Here is a 23,783-nt window from a genome sequence, read left to right on the forward strand (position 1 = left end):
GTTGTATATATTCATTTTGTTTTCTAGAAGTACTTTTGGACACCTCCCTTGTTAAAATCCTTTTAACACACTTGATATAATTTTGAGAATAATTTTTCAAATTTCAGATGATATTTGGATGCAAACTATAATGTTGTATTTAAAAAAATTTATCCCCATATACCAGTATTATTTCCCAAATGTTGTCAATACAAACAAAGGCAGTAAAATTTAAAGCATACTTTTAAAGATAAAATACATTATTATCATTATTAAGTTTCAACATTATTTTATCTTGAAGAAGAACTCAATGCACACACATGCCCATATACTGACAATACAAATGATGGCAGTAAGAAACATAGTTTTAAATACCTCCATATATATCATTATTGTCACTTTAACCCTCAGATTGATCTACTGACCTTGTAGGAAACACACATGCACACTAATGCCTCTAAAAACATCACCTCCTTGGGAGAGGTTTTAGACCAGAGCATCACTCTGAATCAATCCTTTTGTGTTCTGTTTTACACCAGGCTCAAAGTGAGGTCTGTCTACTGTAGCTTGAATGTGAACAATATAAGGCTAGCATCATTAGAAAACTAGTGTTTATATCCTTTTGTAAAGGATTTTATCAACAAAACTGTCACAACGTTGCTAGATTTAGTCAGACCAGGTGTGGGGGCTTGTGTGATCCCATTGCAAGTTGCTCTCTAGTTGTCCTTTTCACTATTGTGTAATTATACTCATTGTTTACACGTCAATGATGATGCATCAGAAAGTACTTCTTAAGGTATAACAATGCTCCACAAAATTAGTAAATCTGATTGTGTTTCAAAGTGAGAAACATAACCGTGATTATTATTTTTCATCATTTCAGCAGCCCTACATTCAAAAGAAGAGCAGCATTTTTAATACTAGTTAATTGAGTCGAAAAGGTTCCTAAAGCTTTACTGTGGTGCTGCACCCAGTTGTATTTTTTAGATTATATCAAAGCATATTGCATAAAACATAACTTCTTATTATTAATGAAATGCAAACTACTGCTTCTCATGCATGATGGAGCACTAATATGTCAAATAGCTGGATGGAACCCTGCAGTAAAAAATATGATTATATATGAAATATGATTATATTTCATAGTATATAACCCCATATTCTTCACTAAGAATGGCACATTTTTTTGTAGTAAATGCCAGTTATTAGATAGAAAACATAAATATATTAGTTTCCTGCTTCTACTATTTAATTCAAAATAATAAGGAATACTGAAGTAGGAAAATTGACCCATTAAGATTTTAAATGTAGAATTAAAACACTGCAGGATCCTTAGAGATTGTATAAGACTAAAAGAGACTGTTTTATCTCAGTCTCTGGGAAAAAGCTTATCTCAGTCTGCAGTTAACATTTTCATGATACCTTTGACCAAGAGCTTGGCTGTTGATGTTAAACTGCCAGCTTTGAAGGTGACAGTGCCAGAGTCATCTGTGGCCAGGTTCTTTAAGGTGAGTGTGTGGATGTGGCCCTGGGCCAGCCCTATCTCACTAAAGGGGCTGTTCTCCAACAAGCTGCCATCCAGCCACCACTGCACCTTGCCGTGGGCTTTACCAGAGAGCTGGCAGGAGAAAGTTGCCCATTCGCCAACAAAAACATCGGTGGACTTAAGGCCAGAAACAATGAAGACTTCTTTTGCTGTTGAGTGGAAAATATGAATACATTGAGCCTTAAATGTACTCATAATCATCATAATGCCAACTCTAAACAAAAAACACACAACATATGAGCCAGATAGAAGTTTCACAATTAAGAAAAACTGCAACAGTACTGAATGGGAGGCTACCTTGCACTGCTAAAGAAGCTGTAGTGAGCTGGTCTCCTGCATCGCAGGTGTAGTAGCCACTGTCATCAGGCTCCAGATTCCATATACAGAGCTCTTGAATACACCCTGACTGTCTCATCTCATACTTCTTACCAGGCCGGAGGACTAATCCTCCTTTCCTCCACTCAACACAAACACACGGCTTAGAGAGCTCACAGTGCAGAGTAATATCATCACCCTCTATGGCATCCTGGTTCTTGAGCTCTGTCTGGAAGAAGACTGGGGCACCTGGTGAGAGTTTAAAGTAAGAAAAGTTGATATAACATATTGAGATGGCAAGTTCGATGTCAAATAGTGGAGATGATGAGAGAAACATCCCTGAGGGCTTCAGACTATACTGGGTGGTTGAAGGAGGTGGACGTTCAAGAATATTTTAGTTGTCCATTTCAATCCAATGTTTTTACCTTCCACAGTCAGCGTGACATCACACTGTGCATCCCCAGTGTCGCAGGTATACGTTCCGGCGTCCTCAGCCACCAGGTTGTGAATACGAAGCTGATGAAATGCTGCATTCTTCTTCAGGTCATACTTGAGACCCGCTTGGAGGGCCACATTGTTTTTGATCCATGTAACCTTACCACTGGGGTCAGAGATGGTGCAGGCCAAAGTGACCGTTTCACCTTCTAATGCAACAGTGTTGTGTGGCTTCTCTAATATTAGCACTGCAAATACAGGACAAGTAGCATTTATATGCAACCTTTTCCGTTCTGCACTGGCATTATGCTTTCATTCTTGATTTCTGTGCACTACTGTAACACAAATTATACATAAAATAATATGACAATTAAAAAAAACGTAGAATTATTGTGTTGTGTTTGTATGTTTCTAGCAAGCAGTCAAATTTACTTTAAATCCATGTCCAGCTAGACTAATAAACAAGCACAGGGATGAAAATTACATACAGAATTTAACGGCTGGGCACCAAAGACTAATGTAAGAAATGTATTACCTCACCAAATGGGAAATACAGTCACAATAATAACTATGCTGCAGAACTACATTATATATATCTGAAACTACCCAGTTTTAAAACATACAATTTACAGTAGTATTGCTTTGTTGAGCTAAAGTACCTCTATCAGCCCTTTAAAATTAATAAATACTATAAAATATATTTAATGAAAATACAAAAAATGTGAAATGCCAGTGGATTTGAAAAAGAATAATAATAATTTGTGGTTTTTGATGAAAATGGCTCTGAGGGTGAAAACTCTCATCTCCTTTACCTTTGGGTTTCTCCTCCACCAGAAGACAGGCCACACTCTTCTCTTCTCCCACCACGAAGGCAACATCTCCAGATTCATCCGTGGTTACCATCTTGAGGACCAAGCGGTGCACTCTCCCTATAATGCTCATTTGATTCAGATCATTATTTTGAAGCAGGTTGTCTGAAAGCCACCATTCCCCATTGGTGACACCAGAGTGTGACAGCTCAACCTCAAAGACGGCGTCTTTCCCAGTGGTCACAGTAATGTCGCAGAGTTCTCGAATGATTCGCACATGCTCTGAGGGTGAATGGGATGATGGATGATGAGAGATCAGAGATCAGTTCTGTGCAGAGCTTCCAGACATCATGACTATGAGGGCATATGCTTACTCAACATGTCATTCCCAGATGTGGTGTTTTTTAACACCCTAGAGCTACTAAACTATCAACAATGCATATAAATAAAATCAGATAATTCCAGTAAAGCACTGGATTCTCTAAATCTGTGAATCCAAGAGAATTAGCTGTGAGTAGAGGATACACTTTTCTCCAGTACTTGATAATGCGGTGAATATGAACTTCAGGAAGGATGAAGACAAGAGGAAAGGAAATGAGAGACACAGACAGATGATAGATGAAGATGTGCTCTGTTACCTTTTACAGTCAGGGTAGCAGTGCTTTTCTGGTCTCCAGTATCACAGGTATATTCCCCACTATCCTCCATGATCAGCTTGTGTATGATCAGAATGTGAGTGGTTGCTTTTTGCTCCATGGTGTATTTCTCTCCCTGTGTGAGAAGAGTTGAGCCCTTCCACCAGGTCACCTTGTGATCAGGGCTTGATACCTCACAGGACAGAGAGGCTTCGCCACCTTCTTTGGCCTCTTGACTTTTCAGCTCCTTCTTGAATACTACAGGTGCAGCTGCCAGAGACACCAATTTCATTACGATGACAGACTTTAAAACTTTAGAAAGTGAACACTGACACCAGAAAACACACTATAATCCACAGCGAGGCTGCACAGTCCTTCCAAAATTTACATACAATCAATCAATGTGCTCCAAGGAGACCTACAATCCACCCATTCATAAGTTTAAAGAAAGTCACAAATACAACTAATCAGAAAAAACTCAACAATCAGAACAGTTTTGCTGTTGGTGGTGCATGGTGCATGTCTTAAATCCTTAATCCAAGTAACCCCAAACATGAAAAAGTCAAAGACTCAACACTTCCAGCTTCAGCTTAACTGAAGAAAAGTAAAACAACAGTTATAACAGCATTCGGTGATGTACAAAAATTTACTGGATGAAAACACATTGATCAACAAGACCAATATGTAATTTTAGTACTAAAATGAAAAGTAAAAGAGTTTTATTAGTTCCAAGTTCAATGGAAAGTAAGGTAAGCATGCATGTACTCTGGAAATAGAAATGTAATGGAAAGTGAGAATTTTCTTTAGATGCCATAGCAAGATGAAAAGATAACAAGACAGTTGTTGCTTTTAAGAACTTCTGAAAAAATAGAGAGAAAGTATCCAAAAACAAGAAGACTGACAGCAAATGAGCAGAAGATAGTCCCAAAATTATTGTAGAAGCCAACTGGAAGATGTTCCCAAGGAATACATTGCCTACAATTCCCTTACCTCTGACTGTCAGAGAAGCTGTGGAAGTGTGGTTTCCCACAGTGAAAGTTACTGTCCCCGAATCAGCTGTAGTGACGCCTCTGAGTGTGAGGCTGTGCAGCCGGCCCTCAGCCTTGATCAGGTTCATTTCATTATTCTGCAGAGGGACATCCTGGAGTTTCCACAGTGCCATTGGTGCCTCCTCATGAGAAACCAGACACTCAAAGCAGACATCTTCACCCTCGTACACAACGCAGCTCTCCAAGAATTTCAGTACTTTAACCTCGACCTCTGTTTGACAAATACAGTTTAGAAGCACACAACGTTTGGTGAAGTTCAAGTTGATCATTTATGAAGATTTCTGCTGAGCTACAATTACCAGTGCCAAGTGAAGAAAACAGAGTAGTGTTTGTTAATATTTGTGAAGACAGAAATGTGAAAGGCTCAAATGGTGAAATCAGTGATTGAGCTCAAGAGAAAAGTGCATACAAATAACAAGAAGTGCACAAAAGAGTGAGGTGCTACGGAATATGAGACGAGCAAGTTTTCTTGAACACTGAAAACACTTCATGCTCAAGTGTTGTTCTGTGAGAAGATGGTCAATAAGAGGGAGTATGTTGGAAATGAAGGATGACTGGGCTCCAGCTCAAGAGAGTGCATGGGAGGAGGAGTCTTAAATAGAAAAAATCCTACCCTTCACAGTGAGGACAGCTGAAGTCTTCTGCCTGCCTGTATCACAGGAGTACTCTCCTGAGTCAGTTCCTTGCAGTTTGTAGATAATAAGCTCAACTACAGTCCCTTCCTGCTTCAGGTGATACTTGCTGCTGGATGCCAGCACCCGATCACCACACCTCCAGACCACACTGACCCCCGGCTTTGTGATTTCACAACGAAGACAGGCGCTCTCTCCTGCTTGTCCTTCAAGGTTCTGTAGCTGGGTTTTGAAAAGGACAGGCTTGGCTGTAGAAAAGTGAGAAAAAATGAGGGAAATATTTTAGGAGAAATGAAAGAATGAATACACTTAGGCCAAGTTTTAGCCTTCAACTCGCACATGTGAAGAAGTAAGCAGCAGAAGTTGGAGTCAAAGCTACATACTTTAGTTTAGAGTTTAGAGTATTAACCCTAAGGTCAAGTCAGATATTTCGAGCAACATTCTAATAAAGATCAACCAAAAAGTCACTATTGCCACTATGTTTAAACTACTAACAACAGCATACCCTTCACAGCTAGCTGTGCAGTGCTACGACGATCACCGGCATCACATGTGTAACTCCCAGAATCCTCTGAGTCAACATCATGGATTATTAGTGTAGCCAGGTGTACTTTTTGTCTAATTTCATACTTTGCACAAGGACAAAGACCAAGTTCTCCCTTCCTCCACTCCAAAGGAACACCAGCTTTAGATAGTTCACAGTTCAGGGTGACACTGTCACCCTCATCAGCCGTTTGGCTTTCCAGCTCTTTTGTGAAAATAACTGGAAGAGCTGATGGACAAAAAAAAGGAAAACGGAGTAATTATGCAAAAAGGAACAGGGATGATGAAGAAAGGAGAAATGAAGTAACAAATGAAGGACTTGTTGGAAGAAGAAGAAAACATGCGATAGCTTCATCCTACCATTTACAACCAGAGATGCTGAGCTTATTGTATCCTCTAAAGAGCAGGAATAGCTTCCTGTATCTCCAGGCCTCAAATCAAGAATGTGCAGCTCATGACAGAATCCTTTTTGTTTTATCTGGTACTTTTCTCCACAGCTCAGGACTTCTGATCCTTTCTTCCACTCTACATGGACTCCAGGTTTTGATAGCTCACAGTGCAGGGTAACACTACCTCCCTCTTCAGCTACTTGGCTCTCCAGGTCTCGAATGAATATGACTGGAAGAACTTGGGATTAAATAGATAAAATAATCTGTTGGTATGTATTATGGTAACCCATAGGATTTAATAACAAAAGATTAGTTTGGTATAAAAATATAATTTTTAACCTACTAAAAACAAAAATAGAAAATATAAAAAGCATCCAATATGGTAGCTCTATTGCACAAACACAAATAACACTGATACACAGTCAGGGCAGGTACACCTCTGCCTATTCGAAACATAGCACTTAAAAGTCTGTCAAATACAGCTCTCAACTATTCCTGTTTGAGAAGAACAAGAAGATAATTCTGCAAATCTGGTATTCAGAGGTAATAACAAGTGAGTAACAACCAATTCGGCTGAATAAAAACAAAACAAGGAGAATAAAGAAAGCACAGTGCCACTAATTTCATTCCAGCGCTCTGGTATCCAGCTGTAGCAGAGGGATGACATCAAAACCAGCAGGTTTACCTTCAGTCATAAACACAGTACCAAACAAACACAAGAAGAATGGTGATGTTTAGGATAAATAAGAGAAAATGCTTGTTAACAAACTAGTAAAATACAGAAGAAAGTCTATAAAAATCAACAGTGAATGATTTACAAATATCCAAAGTGCAACTTCAGACTTGAAGTTCTTTAGAAAAACTCAGACAACATCGAATTGTTTGCTTTTAAATTGACTTAACCTTAGAAATCAATTTAACTAACTTTAAAAAAGTCACACAGACAAGCTACAGTCAAACATATTTCAATCCGCCAAACAATGTGACGAAAACACAAGCATGCAGCAAAACTAACAATGAGAGTAATGTAGCAATAAAGTGTACTGTACAGCAAGAAACCTGCTGGTCAATGCAAAAGTCAAGTCTTTGCGTACCCGCGAGCTGCTCTTTGGTCCCCTGTCGCTGGGTAGCTGGTTTGTCAGTGGTTCCAGCAAAAGGCTTATCAGCTGGGATAAAACACAATAATCTTACAACTGGAGTTCTAGCGTAACTTTAACACAAGAGCCAGAATTAGAAAGGCACAGACACAAACACGAATGTCGCACATTCTTATGTGATCCGAAGTTCTCAGAGAGTACAAACCTCCACCAAGGCAGCACACTCTCTAGTCTCTATTTTAAGGGAATATTATTGTATTTTGTGTAATTTCATGTTGTTTTCTTTGTTCTTTTTAAAGCTACTTTAATAATCAGTGCAGTATAAATCAGATAAGGACAGCAGGACAGATGTTTACTCTGATTACACAAACACGTAGGGGTAGGTAGTGGAAATAAAGGAAGAGTAAATAACTGGACATTAATAATTTGACCTTATTTTATAATATCATCCTATTAGATAGTTATTATATTTCCAACTATCAAGGCAGCTCATTATCGTCCTCTTGACAGTATTGTCTTGAAAAATATAACACATCTTGGGGTCAACTTGAAATAAAGGTAAATGTGACACATAAAAGTGAGGTCAGAGGTCAAATGTGACACGACATTTGAATGCAAACTATAATGTGATTTACAATCCCCATATACGGGTATCATTTCCTAAATGTATACGATCCAAACAAAGTCATTAGAATTTTAAGCATAATTTTTAAAGATTTTTTGGTTATTTTCATAAAATGTATCCACATGTATTTCAGTTATTTTATTGTTATTTAGCCTTAAAAAGAGATCAGATGTAACACGATATTTAGGATCTCCATATATCATTCCCTATATGTTGTCAATAAAAACAATGACAGTAAGACGTTTAAACAGCTTTAAATAGCACTATATAGCATTATTATCACTTTGACATTCAGATCAATCGATTAATCTTGAAGTAGATTAATAGGAGTATGATACTTTAAATTCTTATTCTGTAAATTGACAATACACACCACACACACGGAGCCATAGTTTCTAAGATATGTTTTTTTGTCGATTACTGACCGATAAATGATTAAGCTCACATTAAAGGGTGCATGTAAGAGATTTTCAAAGGACTGATAACATGCCCCCACTCTACACCCCTACAAAGTTTTATCAGAATGCATTCAAAACTTTTCGAGCTATTGCGTTTACTAACGAATGACACACACACACACACAGAAGCACGCAAACCACTGCTACCAAAAACAAAACCTTCTTGGTGGATGTCAATGGAAAATTGTATTTAGTAGTCAGTATAATCTTTTAGTGATATAAGTTTGCATATGGTAGAATACTGCATGTAGTTATTTGTATTAGAAAATATTCAACCATGTATACTTAGAGGCATATAATTAATTGTGTGTGATCTCTAACAGGCTGCAGGCTTGGGGTGCATCCCAGGAATGCACCCCCACGCCTGGGAGCGTGGGAGAGGTCGCACCTTGTTTTATTGTTTTAACGTAGCTATGTCTGTTTCAGTCTAAGTGCTTTAACTGCTGGACTTCCTCACCGTGCCATCTAGGGTGGGGGAGACTACCCTCTTTATGACCAAGGATGTACCTTTTGTGTTTGTATGTTATATGACCCTTTTGATCAGCAGTGACACACACACACACACACACACACACACACACACACACCACACACACACCATACACACACACATACGCTCAAGAGTATAAATAAAGACCAGGGCAGTTCTCTCACTGGAGTCTCTTAGTGTGGAGGCTGCCCTTGCTAGCAAGAACTTCTGTGTGTTTCTCTTCTCTGAGTCTTTACTGAAGAAGTGTTTTAGAACATTTTCCCTAACAGTGGAGGTAAAAATAATTCGGGGCGGTTGTGGGGGGTTAATATCTGTGATGACATGAAGCACTGAAATATTTCAAAATGAAAAAACCTACAAGCAACAACAAAAAACAAAAACACCTCAGACCATTATCTCAGTGATCCGACACAAAATGCGTCACAAACACAACAAAATGTTCCCTGTTTAACACACAACACAATGCAGCTGGCACAATAAAAACATACAACGAAAGCCAACTTCATTCTGTATTTTTGCCATTCACCTCACAGTACATATAGATGAGCACACACTGAAGCAAAGACTGACAGGACTGCGCACAACATTTTAAAAGACTGCAACTGAATTTTCTCACTGCTCTTGCAGTGTCCAGAAAAATCCATGCAAACACGCACTGCATTACCTTCACTTCCCACTTTAAGCTCTCTTGAATGTCCCTGAAAATCCTGTTTAGGAGTTTGTTCAGTTGTTGTCAATGTCCCCGCTAAAACGATTGAACACAACATTGGTCCCATCATTTGAATTTGTCACAGTAAAGCAGCAGAAACATGTAATTCAAGTCTCATCAAGAGCAGAAACACAAACAGCTAATGGAATCAAAGACAGCTTCATATCTTCATACTACGTCAGCCTCCATGCAACAAAATAATCTAGTGACCACACAAATCCACAGATGTGGAGACTGAAAATATTGCTGTTTTTTTTCTGCAAAAATAGCGCAAACCACAAAAACATGACAAAGACCAAAACATCAGTAAGTGCAAATCAACAGCAGTTTTCCAGCAGCAAATCAACAGCAGTCCCACAAAAAACAAAGCAAACTAAATAGAAATTACGCCAGAAAGCAACAAGACAATTTAAGCTAAGTCATGACCCAACAACTTTCTCTCTTTGGCAAAGGTCAGCAGCCAAACACAGAGGTACAAAGTCCCTAATGGCTTCATTTACTTAATTTGTGACTCCTTTCAACAAAGAGCTGCTGTGCATACACTGATTCACTGCAAAGGCACAATGGAAACAGGATAAACTAGCAAACAAGTCGAGACTATTGAAAATTACCTTCTACCATCTCATTTACAGTGGGGCAAAAAAGTATTTAGTCAGCCACTGATTGTGCAAGTTCCCCCACCTAAAATGATGACAGAGGTCAGTAATTTGCACCAGAGGTACACTTCAACTGTGAGAGACAGAATGTGAAAAAAAAATCCATGAATCCACATGGTAGGATTTGTAAAGAATTTATTCATAAATCAGGGTGGAAAATAAGTATTTGGTCAATAACAAAAATACAACTCAATACTTTGTAACATAACCTTTGTTGGCAATAACAGGGGTCAAACGTTTACTATAGGTCTTTACCAGGTTTGCACACACAGTAGCTGGTATTTTGGCCCATTCCTCCATGCAGATCTTCTCGAGAGCAGTGATGTTTTGGGGCTGTCGCCGAGCAACACGGACTTTCAACTCCCGCCACAGATTTTCTATGGGGTTGAGGTCTGGAGACTGGCTAGGCCACTCCAGGACTTTCAAATGCTTCTTACGGAGCCACTCCTTTGTTGCCCGGGCGGTGTGTTTTGGATCATTGTCATGTTGGAAGACCCAGCCTCGTTTCATCTTCAAAGTTCTCACTGATGGAAGGAGGTTTTGGCTCAAAATCTCACGATACATGGCCCCATTCATTCTGTCCTTAACACGGATCAGTCGTCCTGTCCCCTTGGCAGAAAAACAGCCCCATAGCATGATGTTTCCACCCCCATGCTTCACAGTAGGTATGGTGTTCTTGGGATGCAACTCAGTATTCTTCTTCCTCCAAACACGACGAGTTGAGTTTATACCAAAAAGTTCTACTTTGGTTTCATCTGACCACATGACATTCTCCCAATCCTCTGCTGTATCATCCATGTGCTCTCTGGCAAACTTCAGACGGGCCTGGACATGCACTGGCTTCAGCAGCGGAACACGTCTGGCACTGCGGGATTTGATTCCCTGCCGTTGTAGTGTGTTACTGATGGTGACCTTTGTTACTTTGGTCCCAGCTCTCTGCAGGTCATTCACCAGGTCCCCCCGTGTGGTTCTGGGATCTTTGCTCACCGTTCTCATGATCATTTTGACCCCACGGGATGAGATCTTGCGTGGAGCCCCAGCTCGAGGGAGATTATCAGTGGTCTTGTATGTCTTCCATTTTCTGATGATTGCTCCCACAGTTGATTTTTTCACACCAAGCTGCTTGCCTATTGTAGATTCACTCTTCCCAGTCTGGTGCAGGTCTACAATACTTTTCCTGGTGTCCTTCGAAAGCTCTTTGGTCTTGGCCATGGCGGAGTTTGGAGTCTGACTGTTTGAGGCTGTGGACAGGTGTCTTTGATACAGATGATGAGTTCAAACAGGTGCCATTCATACAGGTAACGAGTGGGGGACAGAAAAGCTTCTTACAGAAGACGTTACAGGTCTGTGAGAGCCAGAGATTTTCCTTGTTTGAGGTGACCAAATACTTATTTTCCACCCTAATTTACGAATAAATTCTTTACAAATCCTACCATGTGGATTCATGGATTTTTTTTTCACATTCTGTCTCTCACAGTTGAAGTGTACCTCTGGTGCAAATTACTGACCTCTGTCATCATTTTAGGTGGGGGAACTTGCACAATCGGTGGCTGACTAAATACTTTTTTGTCCCACTGTATCTCTTGCCTTTTGTGCTTGTCTTTAGCAACTACAGACAGAGATTCTGAAATACAAATATGATATAGATATTACGCATTGTAGCCTTAAGGGAAAGAGACCTAAATACTCTATTGTAAGACAGAAGGAATATTCGATACAGCCAAAATCTAGGAAACAGCATACTGACAAATATATCTATCATGCATTTTACAGGCCACAGCATACAGGTACAATTTAAAGGAGGATTGCAGATGGCAGCGCAGAGGCCATTATCAAGCTGGACAGGGCAACATAACACTGACAGTTATGTTATTACATCACCATCATCCTTTCATACCTTTTTCTTTGGTTTCCTGCCTCTTAGATTCTGTAGCAGCTGAAGGAGGAGCTGCCAGCTTCACAGCTGAGAGGAAATAATTTTGTTTCAGATCGCTGTACTTCACCAATATATCAATTGAAAACTATCATCTGACAAAAGGGAGTTTCAGGAATGATTAGACCCCATAAAACAGAGCCAATAACTGCAATATAACACGACAGAACAGATCAGATGAAATGTAGACAAGAGAGGTTTATAGACCAACATAAATATAAGATCCAGTGCCAAGACTACCACCGATGAAAACAACCAAAACTCACAAAAATGCAGCAACAAGTAAGGCTGCCTGAAATAGGTGAAGTGAAAAAGAAGAAGCAGTGAAATCTTCAAGGAAAAGTCAGACTGTCAAAACGCAGGTACACTGCAGAAAAGCAATTCAGACGAAGACTGGTTTCAACCTGATGATGCACTAAAATGTGACAGATAGAGTAACACCCACATGAATGACATTTCATTATCCATCAGAAACAGAACAACTAAATAAACAGACAGTCGGAGAAATTTCAAAGCAGAAGCAAGTGCCACAGTACAAGCGCTTCAGTTGAGATAAAATCAGTCAAATATAAGACAATCATCCACGCGGTATTATCATTGCATTTAAATGTAAACAACAGGTGTAGTGACAAAAAAGTCAGAGTCTGAAAAAACAAAAGGTGAGAACTGTTACTGTATTACAAAGAAAATTTGATATACTTTAAATACAGATTTAAATCACAAATCCTACCCTTGATATTGAGACTTGCTGTGGTCTTCTGGTCTCCACACACACAGCTGTAGTCTCCACTGTCTTCAGGCACCACTTTTTCTATCACAAGTTCATTCATTGAGGCCTTCTGCTTCATCTTGTACCTCTCCCCAGACTTCAGGACCTGTGTTCCTTTCTTCCACTCTACTGGGACTCCAACCTTAGAGAGCTCACAGCGCAAAGTAACACTGCCTCCCTCCTCGGCCTCCAGGCTCTCCAGCTTCTGTCTGAAGGTGACTGGTTGGGCTGAACATTTATTAGTTTATTAATAGTAAGTTATATCCCACAACATGACATATATTTTGGGGGGGACAAAAGTGGTTTAAAACATAGAACACAAAAGGCAAACAGTGACAGCTTGAAATAAAAAAATAATAATACAAAAACAAAAATAAATAAATAAATACATCTTCTCTTACCCTTTATGCTCAGGCTAGCTGTGGTCTTCTGGTCTCCACACACACAGCTGTAGTCTCCACTGTCTTCAGGCACCACTTTTTCTATCACAAGTTCATTCATTGAGGCCTTCTGCTTCATCTTGTACCTCTCCCCAGACTTCAGGACCTGTGTTCCTTTCTTCCACTCTACTGGGACTCCAACCTTAGAGAGCTCACAGCGCAAAGTAACACTGCCTCCCTCCTCGGCCTCCAGGCTCTCCAGCTTCTGTCTGAAGGTGACTGGTTGGGCTGAACATTTATTAGTTTATTAATAGTAAGTTATATCCCACAACATGACATATATTTTGGGGGGGACAAAAGTGGTTTAAAACATAGAACACAAAAGGCAAACAGTGACAGCTTGAAATAAAAAAATAATAATACAAAAACAAAAATAAATAAATAAATACATCTTCTCTTACCCTTTATGCTCAGGCTAGCTGTGGTCTTCTGGTCTCCACACACACAGCTGTAGTCTCCACTGTCTTCAGGCACCACTTTTTCTATCACAAGTTCATTCACAGAGGCCTTCTGCTTCATCTGGTACCTCTCCCCAGACTTCAGGACCTGTGTTCCTTTCTTCCACTCTACTGGGACTCCAGCTTTAGAGAGCTCACAGCGCAGACTAATGTCAGCTCCCTCCTCAGCCTGCTGACTCTCCAGCTTCTGTTTGAAGGTGACTGGTTGGGCTGAGCATTTATTAGTGGGTTAGTAATCAGTGGCAGGGCATTACAGAAAACATAAATATCACATAACAAAAATACAAAATAACAAAGTGAGAAACAAGGATCCACAAGAACATGCAAATTTGAATCCACTGCACCAACTAACTGTGAAATTCCTTTTCCTACCCTTTATGCTCAGGCTAGCTGTGGTCTTCTGGTCTCCACACACACAGCTGTAGTCTCCACTGTCTTCAGGTACCACTTTGTTAATCACGAGTTCATTCACAGAGGACTTCTGCTTCATCTGGAACTTTTCTCCAGACTTCAGGATCTGCATTCCTTTCTTCCACTCTACTGGGACTCCAGCTTTAGAGAGCTCACAGTGCAGAATAATGTCAGCTCCCTCCTCGGCCTGCTGGCTCTCCAGCTTCTGTTTGAAGGTCACTGGTTGGGCTGAGCATTTATTGGTTCATTTCCAGTCAGTGATATGTCATGACATAAAATACAAATATACACATAAAATAAATACAACTATTAAATAACAAATACTGAGAAACCAGTGGCATGCTGACATAAACTATATGGAATAACTCTGTGAAAATCCTCTTCCTACCCTTGATATTGAGACTTGCTGTGGTCTTCTGGTCTCCACACACACAGCTGTAGTCTCCACTGTCTTCAGGCACCACTTTTTCTATCACAAGTTCATTCATTGAGGCCTTCTGCTTCATCTGGTACCTCTCCCCAGACTTCAGGACCTGTGTTCCTTTCTTCCACTCTACTGGGACTCCAACCTTAGAGAGCTCACAGCGCAAAGTAACACTGCCTCCCTCCTCGGCCTCCAGGCTCTCCAGCTTCTGTCTGAAGGTGACTGGTTGGGCTGAACATTTATTAGTTTATTAATAGTAAGTTATATCCCACAACATGACATATATTTTGGGGGGGGACAAAAGTGGTTTAAAACATAGAACACAAAAGGCAAACAGTGACAGCTTGAAATAAAAAAATAATAATACAAAAACAAAAATAAATAAATAAATACATCTTCTCTTACCCTTTATGCTCAGGCTAGCTGTGGTCTTCTGGTCTCCACACACACAGCTGTAGTCTCCACTGTCTTCAGGCACCACTTTTTCTATCACAAGTTCATTCACAGAGGCCTTCTGCTTCATCTGGTACCTCTCCCCAGACTTCAGGACCTGCGTGCCCTTCTTCCACTCTACTGGGACGCCAACCTTAGAGAGCTCACAGCGCAAAGTAACACTGCCTCCCTCCTCAGCCTCCAGGCTCTCCAGCTTCTGTTTGAAGGTGACTGGTTGGGCTGAACATTTATTAGCAGATTAGAAAACAGTGCCAGTGTTTTACATAGAACATAAAAATACACACGAAAGATTCTGAGAAACACTGATTTGCAGTAACATGCAAACATAAAAACACTTTGCTGACTAACTGTGAAAATCCCCTTCCTACCCTTTATGCTAAGGCTGGCTGTGGTCTTCTGGTCTCCACACACACAGCTGTAGTCTCCACTGTCTTCAGGCACCACCTTCTTGATTACGAGTTCATTCACAGAGGCCTTCTGCTTCATCTGGTACTTTTCTCCAGACTTCAGGATCTGCGTTCCTTTCTTCCACTCTACTGGGACTCCAGCTTTAGAGAGCTCACAGTGCAGAATAATGTCAGCTCCCTCCTCGGCCTGCTGGCTCTCCAGCTTCTGCGTGAAGTTTGGTGGCAATGCTGCACAAGCATGTTTTCATTACTCATCACAATTAGGTCATACAAACAGTTTTAACAAGGCCACAGAATTGTCTCTTTGAAAATTCGCACACAAATGTTTCCAAAACTATGCTGGAAAAAACATCATGAATCCATACCAGTGACTTTCAAGGCTGCAAACGTCTTCTCGTCCCCGCATATGCATGTATACGCTCCACTATCTTCTATCTTCAAATTCAGAATCTGAAGTATACAAGAGCCCTCTGCCTGCTTCATGTCATACTTCTCTCCTGGTTTGAGAATTTCAGAGTCTTTTTTCCACTGAACGACAGCTGCAGGTTTTGATAGCTCACAGCGAAGTGTCACACTCTCCCCTTCTTTTTTCTCCTGGTTTTTGAGCTTCTCAATAAAAGTAGCAGGCAGGGCTAAAACAAAATGGAAAATTACTTTGAGTTTTGTTGGGTTGTAAAGAAGAATGAATAATGGGAAGCTAGGACGGCGGATGGAGTTGAGGTGCTCCAGTTGTCCAACATTAGTCTTTGGAACAGTGCAGCTGATTCTGAACAGTGGATTAAAATCTAGGAGCAAAACCCAAACTTTACTGCACTAAAAAAATTTAAATTCTTAAATGAAAGGAGAATAATCCAATGAATTTGGGCAATGGTCACTCAGAAACGCCAATGCATGCTCATGAATGTCATTCACAGTTTGTGGATGTACAGACAATACCTCAAACACACATATACCAGACAAAGATATGAACGCCACTTAACACAAAAGCAAAGAATTCCTTGCAGTAACCTAAATGCTGCAAATGACTGTAGAAAAACACAGTAGAACTGTATAAATACATAAAGATAAAAATCCACAAGCTTGTAAACTCCTTGGATGGTATCAGCTGGTTTGGTACCAGTTGTTTGCATATGCGCTCTGATCTCCTGTGACTCCTCTTGAGTGACAGAGTGGACTTCCAAGGGTACAACACAATGTAACCACTGTCCGTGTGTTTTGAGAACAAAATGTAAAATTGTGATTTTTGGATTCAATTTATTAAAAAAATAAAATAAAATCTCAAAATTAAAAGAAAACTTAGCTCAAACCTTTCTGCAGTGTAGTAATGTAAGTAAGAACAAAACGTTGTCTCACCTTCATTCATGCTAAAGTTCTCACCTTTAACGGTCACCTTGGCCATGCTCTTGGCAGTGCCTACATCACAAGTGTAGATATCAGTATCGTTCTCCTCCAGTTGTTTGATCATGAGAGTTAAGACGCCATCTTTCTGAGACATCTCATATCGCCCTCCAGCCTTGAGCTCTGTGTGACCTTTAAGCCATACAACCGTGGATGGGATTTGTTCCGTCGTGCATTGCAGAGTCACGGAGCCCTTCTCGTCTGCTTCACTGTCCTTTAGCGTTTTAGTGAATTTATGGATTGGCTCTGCAAAAAGGAAACTTCGCTGTGACAATGTTTGCCACAGAATGAAACTACGGCACTAATCTATAGTTAAATTTTTTTTTAAAAAGACTCCAGAACATATTCTATGTCTAGCAAATATTTCAACTTGGAATATCATTACTAATTCCTGCACCTATACACACCTGAGCTGGCATACTGGAGAAAATGTAGAATGATTTTCTGCGTTAAACAGATTAAGTTTTCATGTAATGAAATGTGCTATATAAATACAATTGTCATTTTATCTTTACATACCTTTACCAGGGATATTTTCCAGATGAATTAAATCATCATCACAAATACTTTTTAAAGGTCCTCTTGCCAGCTAGTATAAAAGCCACCACTAGGTGCTGCTTCCAGAAGGACTGACCCACAAGCACCTTTGTGTTACTTTACGTATGTGTGTGGTGTTTATTTGCTTGTGTGTGGAAAATCGAAAACAACGTAGAATAATCGTATCCCATCAAAGCTGAACTGTGAAATTAGACCAAGGCAATTTTTGAGTTTTCTTAGAGTCTTACCCTTGATTTCTAGCTTAGCTCTGGTGGTTGCACCTCCAATAACTTCACAGCTGTACTCTCCAGAGTCTTGAGCAGACACATTATGGATGGTCAGTTTCATGACTCTATCTTGCTGGCTGAGCTCATATTTCTGGCTCTTTTTGATGGCTTTACCATCCTTGGCCCACTTTACAGCAAAACTAGCCTGTGTCACCTCACAAGTAAAAACAGCATCTTCCCCTTGAATGACACAAATATTCTGCAGTCCTTTTGATACAGATGAAGCTTTACCTGCAACATAAGAGGACAAATGTTTATTTTATGATTTGAATCATTGCCAAAGCCTCTTAAAGACTGATATCAAGCTTACCTTCAACTGTCAATGTTGCTTTGGAGCTCAAGTCTTTGATACTGAAGACTACCTCACCAGCATCAGCAGGGGAGACATCTTTAATAGTGAGCATGTATTTGCGTCCTTTGGTGGAGATGCTAAAGCGGCCTCTGTTTGTAACAGCTTGGCCATTGACAGTCCAGGAGCACTCATCTGTGCTCTCACGAGACAGGATGCACTCAAAGCTGCATGTATCTCCCTCATTCACTTCAACTGATTTCAGCCATTTAGTTATTCCAATACCAATTTCTATGACAGAAACCAAATTGTGTATAAGTTAACTGTATATACGAAAAACAGTGTGTACAAATAAATATACAAAATGATAGAAAAACACACCTCTGACCGTAACCTTTGCCTTGGATACCTCAGTGCCAAGGTCACAGCTGTACTCCCCAGCATCATCTTTGGTGGCATCCTTGATGATCAGGCCCAAAGACTTGCCTGTGTGAAGGAGCTCATATTTTGGCCCAGCTTTTAAGACTTTACCCTCTTTTCTCCATGTGGGAGAAACTCTTGGCTTGGATGCCTCACATGCCAGAGTGATCATGCCTTTCTCTTCTCCAATAACATCGTCTAGTGACTTGAGGAACACAGCGCGCTTCTCTGCAGAAAGTAAAACAGTGATTGAGGGATAAATAAAAGCCTCATTTGTGAAATATCAAATAACTCTGGAACTGTATTTAATGCTCTCACCTTTAACCTTGAGTGTGACAGACTCTTTGACCTTGCGGACTTGAAAGGTGATTGTTCCTCCATCTTGAGGTGCCAGGTTCTTCAGTGTCAGCTTGTGAACCTTCCCCTCATGAGCGATGGTGTTAACTTCATTTGTGAAGAGCACCTTGTCATTCAGAAGCCACTGAGCTTCTTCATCAGCGTAGTTAATCTCACAGGTGAATACCGCATCGCTGTCTTCATCGACTTCTGTATTGGCCAAGTGCTTGGTGATTTTGATTTCACGCACTAGGCAGATGAATCGGGACAGCAGTTTCAGTTTGAAGAGCAATCACAAAATATTTCAAATCAGTTGTTTATGCTAGGGGAACTCTGTGATATTCAAACAGACTGTATAAAAGATGGATGTAGCTTCTCGATCTGAAATAAAAAGCAAACGTGGAAGTGCTGCATTTATTTTATTGGTTGCAAAGAGACTTCTGCTTGGATAAAAGTCTTTTGAGAATGATATTAGAATGACACTAATATCAATATTAACTATTATTGAAAATCTTTAGCCAAAGAGCGTGCAATGTCCTCGGTTTCTCAGTCAGATTCTCACATCTGGTTTCAAGGAACCAAAATGGATGGTGATAGTGAAAACACTGAGCTCGAGGCTTCACAATGGGGAACTAATAGGTGGCTGACGTCACGGTGGCTTCATCCATATTTTAAACACAGTCTTTTGACAATTTAAAGTTGGAAAACGTACCTTCAACAGTAAGTGTGCCTTTGGTCTCAGCAGGTCCAGACTGACAGCGGTACTCTCCACTGTCCTCCTCAGTCAGCCTGTGAATGGTAATTTGGGCACGTGTACCATCTTGCTTGATGTTGTACTTGTCTGAAGCTGCCAGAGGTACTCGACCTTTGAACCAGTTAACCTCTTTGGGTGGAGCAGAGAACTTGCAGCTGAGTATGGCTGAACTTTTCTCCTTCGCCTTAACATCTTTAATAACTTCTGCAATCTCAAGAGGGCGCTCTGAATGTGAGCAACAATGACTGATTAGACTCAGCTCAAATCTAATGGAAGTTTTCTGTGTATACATACAGAATTTTCTGTGTGAACACAACACTGAAAACTTTTACCTTTAACTGTGAGCTGGGCTAAAGATTTGCTCTTCCCAGCTGTAAACTGTACAGCTCCCGTCATTGATGCTTTAGTCTTTTTGAAAGTGAGACGGTGCATCGTGCCTTCTTTCTCCATTTCGACATCAGGCCCCTCCTGCAGAGCAACTCCATTCAAAGTCCATACAGGAGGTTTCACCAGTTCCATACTGATTTCCACTTCAAAAACAGCTGCAAAGGGTTCTGTGACTTCTACTGGACTAAGTTCCCGCACTATGCTGATGGACTGCTCTGGAGGGATCATAAAAAGAGAATGGATCAGTGAAAAGAATTCATCAACTGCAAATACTTCACATTCTTTCCCAGGGATTAAGAAATGACATCCATTTTTTGCATGAAAGTCATTTTACAAGAACTAAAGCGAGAGTGTCAAACATAAAGTCCAGGGGCCAGAATCAGCACGGCGAAGACTCCAATCCAGCCCGTTGTTTAACATTGGAAAATGTAAAGAAGGATTGTATGTATGTTTTACAGTGTTTCCAGTTGACAAAGACCTCCCTGATGGCAACAAAGTAATTAAACAATAGAAATTATGTAATTTTACACATTTACTTACAATTTTAAGCCCAAAGAGTCGTGCTGACAGATTTATTTCATTTACTACAACAGCATGTCTATATCATGTAGAAAAACTGAGACATACTGTTGAAATTGTGCTTCTTTTTTATATTAAGATTATCTCATTGCTTAAATTTGTAGTTAATGTTCAATGAACTAAAAATTGAGGCCAACCCTGAGGCCACACTTAACAAGTGTAGCTTTAGATTGATGGAATTTAAGGTTGATAAGGATATCTGAGAGTTCAAAGGTCAAAACAAAATATAAGCAAACAATCTTGATAGGGATCCCTCAGATTTGTACTGTTTTAATGCTTGTTTATTTTTTAAACTAAACATTGAGAGATATGTTTGATGTGCAAATATATAACTTCATCAATATTCTCCCCAGACACGATTTGTTTATAGTATGTTCTCGTGATGCTTTCTGATGTATTCACCGTTAGGATTTATTGGTCTAGCCCTACACATTGTTTACTTGACTTGCTAAAATATGCACAACCGTCTGGATGATCTATTAGCATGTGTAAACATTCATCAATGATATTCAAATATGATATGACAGTTTAATGACCTTACACATATGACTGCTTATATGCTTGCCCATATTTAATGAAGTTGATATGTGAATTTTTAATGGTATAGCTCATATAAGGGATTTATTTTTTTTAAGGCTGTATGCAACTATTATCGCTACCAACTATTAGCAATGGGTTCGGAATTATAAATCTTACTTTATAGGATGGAAACACCACACATCATATGCAAAATAACTGTATTTAAGTATAAGACTTTCATTTATCCAGAGCAACGCATCTTCATACAGTGTATGAAGTCGTCCTGTGACTTCATACACTGTACCCCACACGGTGGTACATGCACAAAGGCCTTTTTTCTGTAATAACAGAAAATTCCCAACATAAAACTTCAACACATCAGCAAAACTAAAAACAGGTTGCACTAAAATTTAGTTACTCATTTAGATTAAGAAAAATCTTAAAATTTCAACCTCAATGTTAATTAATTTAGTAGGTTAGGCTTGTTATAGAACAACTGAGAGATAACATATTAACAACCTATTATACACATATTTCCCATTAGTACACTATTTCAGATTGGCATACACCTCATTGAATTGGACACTGATGGCTTGTTTTCTGAGGATATAATGAGAAAGTATTTACATTTACAGTGGCAGTAAGTTTAAAATGAACTATTGTCACAATCCACTGTTTTACCTTCCACAAGCAGTTTACAGGATGTCTTGTCATCAGTGGCATCACAGGTATACGTGTCTTCATCCCCAGAGTCCACATCAATAACGGTGAGCTTTCGGTACAGGTCTTCGCTTTTGATCTCGTACTTCTTGCTGGGTTTGATCTCCGTCTTGTTCTTGTACCACTTCACCTTTGCGCTGGCACGTGACACTTGGCATTCAAGATGACCACGATGCTTATACATCGCTATCTTATCCCTGAGTCGCTTCACAAACTTCACAGGCAGCTCTACAGTAACAATAACACTTAATCAATGAAAACTATTATGTGTGCTGCAAAGGGTTTGCCGGTGTCTATGCATAAGTTAAAGTAATTTCAGATGGTATATGAATTGTATTGCATATTAATGCTTTTGATGATATATTAATGCTTTCATTGAAATATAACATGTTTTGCAAAAGCTAAAGAAAAAAGAAAGAGTATATAATGGCACTAACATAAAATTAGCCCATATATGCAAGTTACAGCAACTGATACAAAACTAGACAGCTATTCTCTTTCAGGATCAAATGATCTTTTCATACTAATAGAAATCAGAAAACAGAAATAGGAAAAACAACAACGGAAATAGGAAAAACAACAACGGAAATAGGAAAAAACAAAACAGAAATAGGAAAAATGACAATGGAAATAGGAAAAAACACAAGGGAAGTGTTTCTGGGGAGACAATAACCCGACGGACCAGTTGCAGGAACCCAAAACATTGTAGGTGTGCTTTATCATGATTCATATAATATTGATGACAGATTTTTAGGCTAATAGTCATCTTTTGTTTCCTCACAAAACCGATAGATCCTCCACATCTTTTAAGTGTCTCCCAGCGCAATTCTTAGCATATTTTGGTTCCTGCAACTGGTCCGTCGGGTTATTGTCTCCCCAGAAACCCTTTCCTTGTGCTTTTGGAAACCTGTTTTTTCCTATTTCCTTTGTCGTTTTTCCTATTTCCGTGCTTTTGCAGCATTTTTCTTATTGCTGGTGTTTTCTTAAGTTGCAGTCTGTTTGGCCTCTCAGGGCTACCGTACATCTTACTATAACACACAAAATCTGTTTGTTTGCCTACAAAATCCTCCTTCACAATCGATCAAAAAAAAATTGGCACAAATGCATCTTAGGCCCCTGAAGTCTTATCTACACCACATATTGTTGATGTCATAATGTTGCCTAGGCTGGAGCCTATCATAGGTGTCATAGGGCAGGAGGCTATCCTGTAGGTTTGTCCTGGGGCTAACACGGAGAGATGGACAACCATTCACACCTGTGGGCACTTTAGAATCACCAGTTAACCCAATCCCACCAACTGCATGTCTTTGAACTGTGGGAGGAAGCCACACAGAGAGCATGCAAACTCCACACAGAAAGCCCACGGCCAGGTGGTGGATTCAAACCCAGGACCTTCATGTCATGAACTGCTCCACTGTGCTGCCCTAACAATATCTAATTTATAACCACAAAACATATATTATGGTGCCAGCATGTTGCCAAGAAATCACATAGCAATAGACTAAAACACTGGTGAAACAATACTGCATTGTGGGTACAAGTAATCTGTTTCACAATTAAATCACATTCTTGTACTGCTGGAGATTTTGAGATCCAATCTTCATAAGCCATCACACATTAAAAACGAAAAGAATGCTTTTCCTCTGGAATAAAATTATAAAACTGTAAAGCTGTGCTGTTGTTGAGTGCTCATTTTGCCATCAAGCTTCAATGAGGAGTGACAATGTGAATGTGAAGTTGCAAATGGATTTTATATCTTACCAATAGAAAGAATAAATATATGCAGAATGGCACAATGTGGTGACTCTCTTAGAATGATACTTCCTCAAGTTTTATTGTTTGTATCAGTAAATGATGTGGACGCATTCTGGGAGAATAACCGACTAACAGAAGTC

General features: G+C 39.7%; 1 protein-coding gene across 13 annotated transcripts in view; it reads right to left on the reverse strand.

Annotated features, from left to right (window-relative positions):
• The window catches only part of obscnb (obscurin, cytoskeletal calmodulin and titin-interacting RhoGEF b), a 62,383-nt gene that overhangs the window by 20,673 nt on the left and 17,927 nt on the right, over positions 1-23,783 (reverse strand). For 2 of the 13 annotated variants that reach the window (XM_085378838.1, XM_085378839.1), the window contains exons 30-47: positions 21,850-22,116; positions 20,016-20,285; positions 19,642-19,908; positions 18,912-19,178; positions 18,555-18,821; positions 18,195-18,464; positions 17,846-18,115; positions 17,040-17,306; positions 16,028-16,294; positions 15,624-15,890; positions 15,208-15,474; positions 14,767-15,033; positions 14,340-14,606; positions 13,911-14,177; positions 13,471-13,737; positions 13,031-13,297; positions 12,265-12,330; positions 9,667-9,747 (exon numbers count right to left, since the gene is read on the reverse strand). In XM_085378838.1, the coding sequence (XP_085234964.1) occupies positions 9,667-9,747; positions 12,265-12,330; positions 13,031-13,297; positions 13,471-13,737; positions 13,911-14,177; positions 14,340-14,606; positions 14,767-15,033; positions 15,208-15,474; positions 15,624-15,890; positions 16,028-16,294; positions 17,040-17,306; positions 17,846-18,115; positions 18,195-18,464; positions 18,555-18,821; positions 18,912-19,178; positions 19,642-19,908; positions 20,016-20,285; positions 21,850-22,116 (4,428 nt within the window). Of the gene's footprint in view, positions 1-1,401; positions 1,675-1,822; positions 2,090-2,265; positions 2,524-3,087; positions 3,367-3,722; positions 3,990-4,709; positions 4,980-5,381; positions 5,649-5,905; positions 6,173-6,303; positions 6,571-7,426; positions 7,499-9,666; positions 9,748-12,264; positions 12,331-13,030; positions 13,298-13,470; positions 13,738-13,910; positions 14,178-14,339; positions 14,607-14,766; positions 15,034-15,207; positions 15,475-15,623; positions 15,891-16,027; positions 16,295-17,039; positions 17,307-17,845; positions 18,116-18,194; positions 18,465-18,554; positions 18,822-18,911; positions 19,179-19,641; positions 19,909-20,015; positions 20,286-21,849; positions 22,117-23,783 lie in introns of all 13 variants that reach the window. The other 11 variants (XM_085378843.1, XM_085378830.1, XM_085378832.1 and 8 more) reach the window with 11 other exon arrangements.

Source organism: Diplotaxodon limnothrissa, linkage group LG18 (assembly GCF_057381915.1).
Source record: "Diplotaxodon limnothrissa isolate DT_005_m linkage group LG18, D_limnothrissa_male_GT1.1, whole genome shotgun sequence".
NCBI lineage: Eukaryota > Metazoa > Chordata > Actinopteri > Cichliformes > Cichlidae > Diplotaxodon > Diplotaxodon limnothrissa.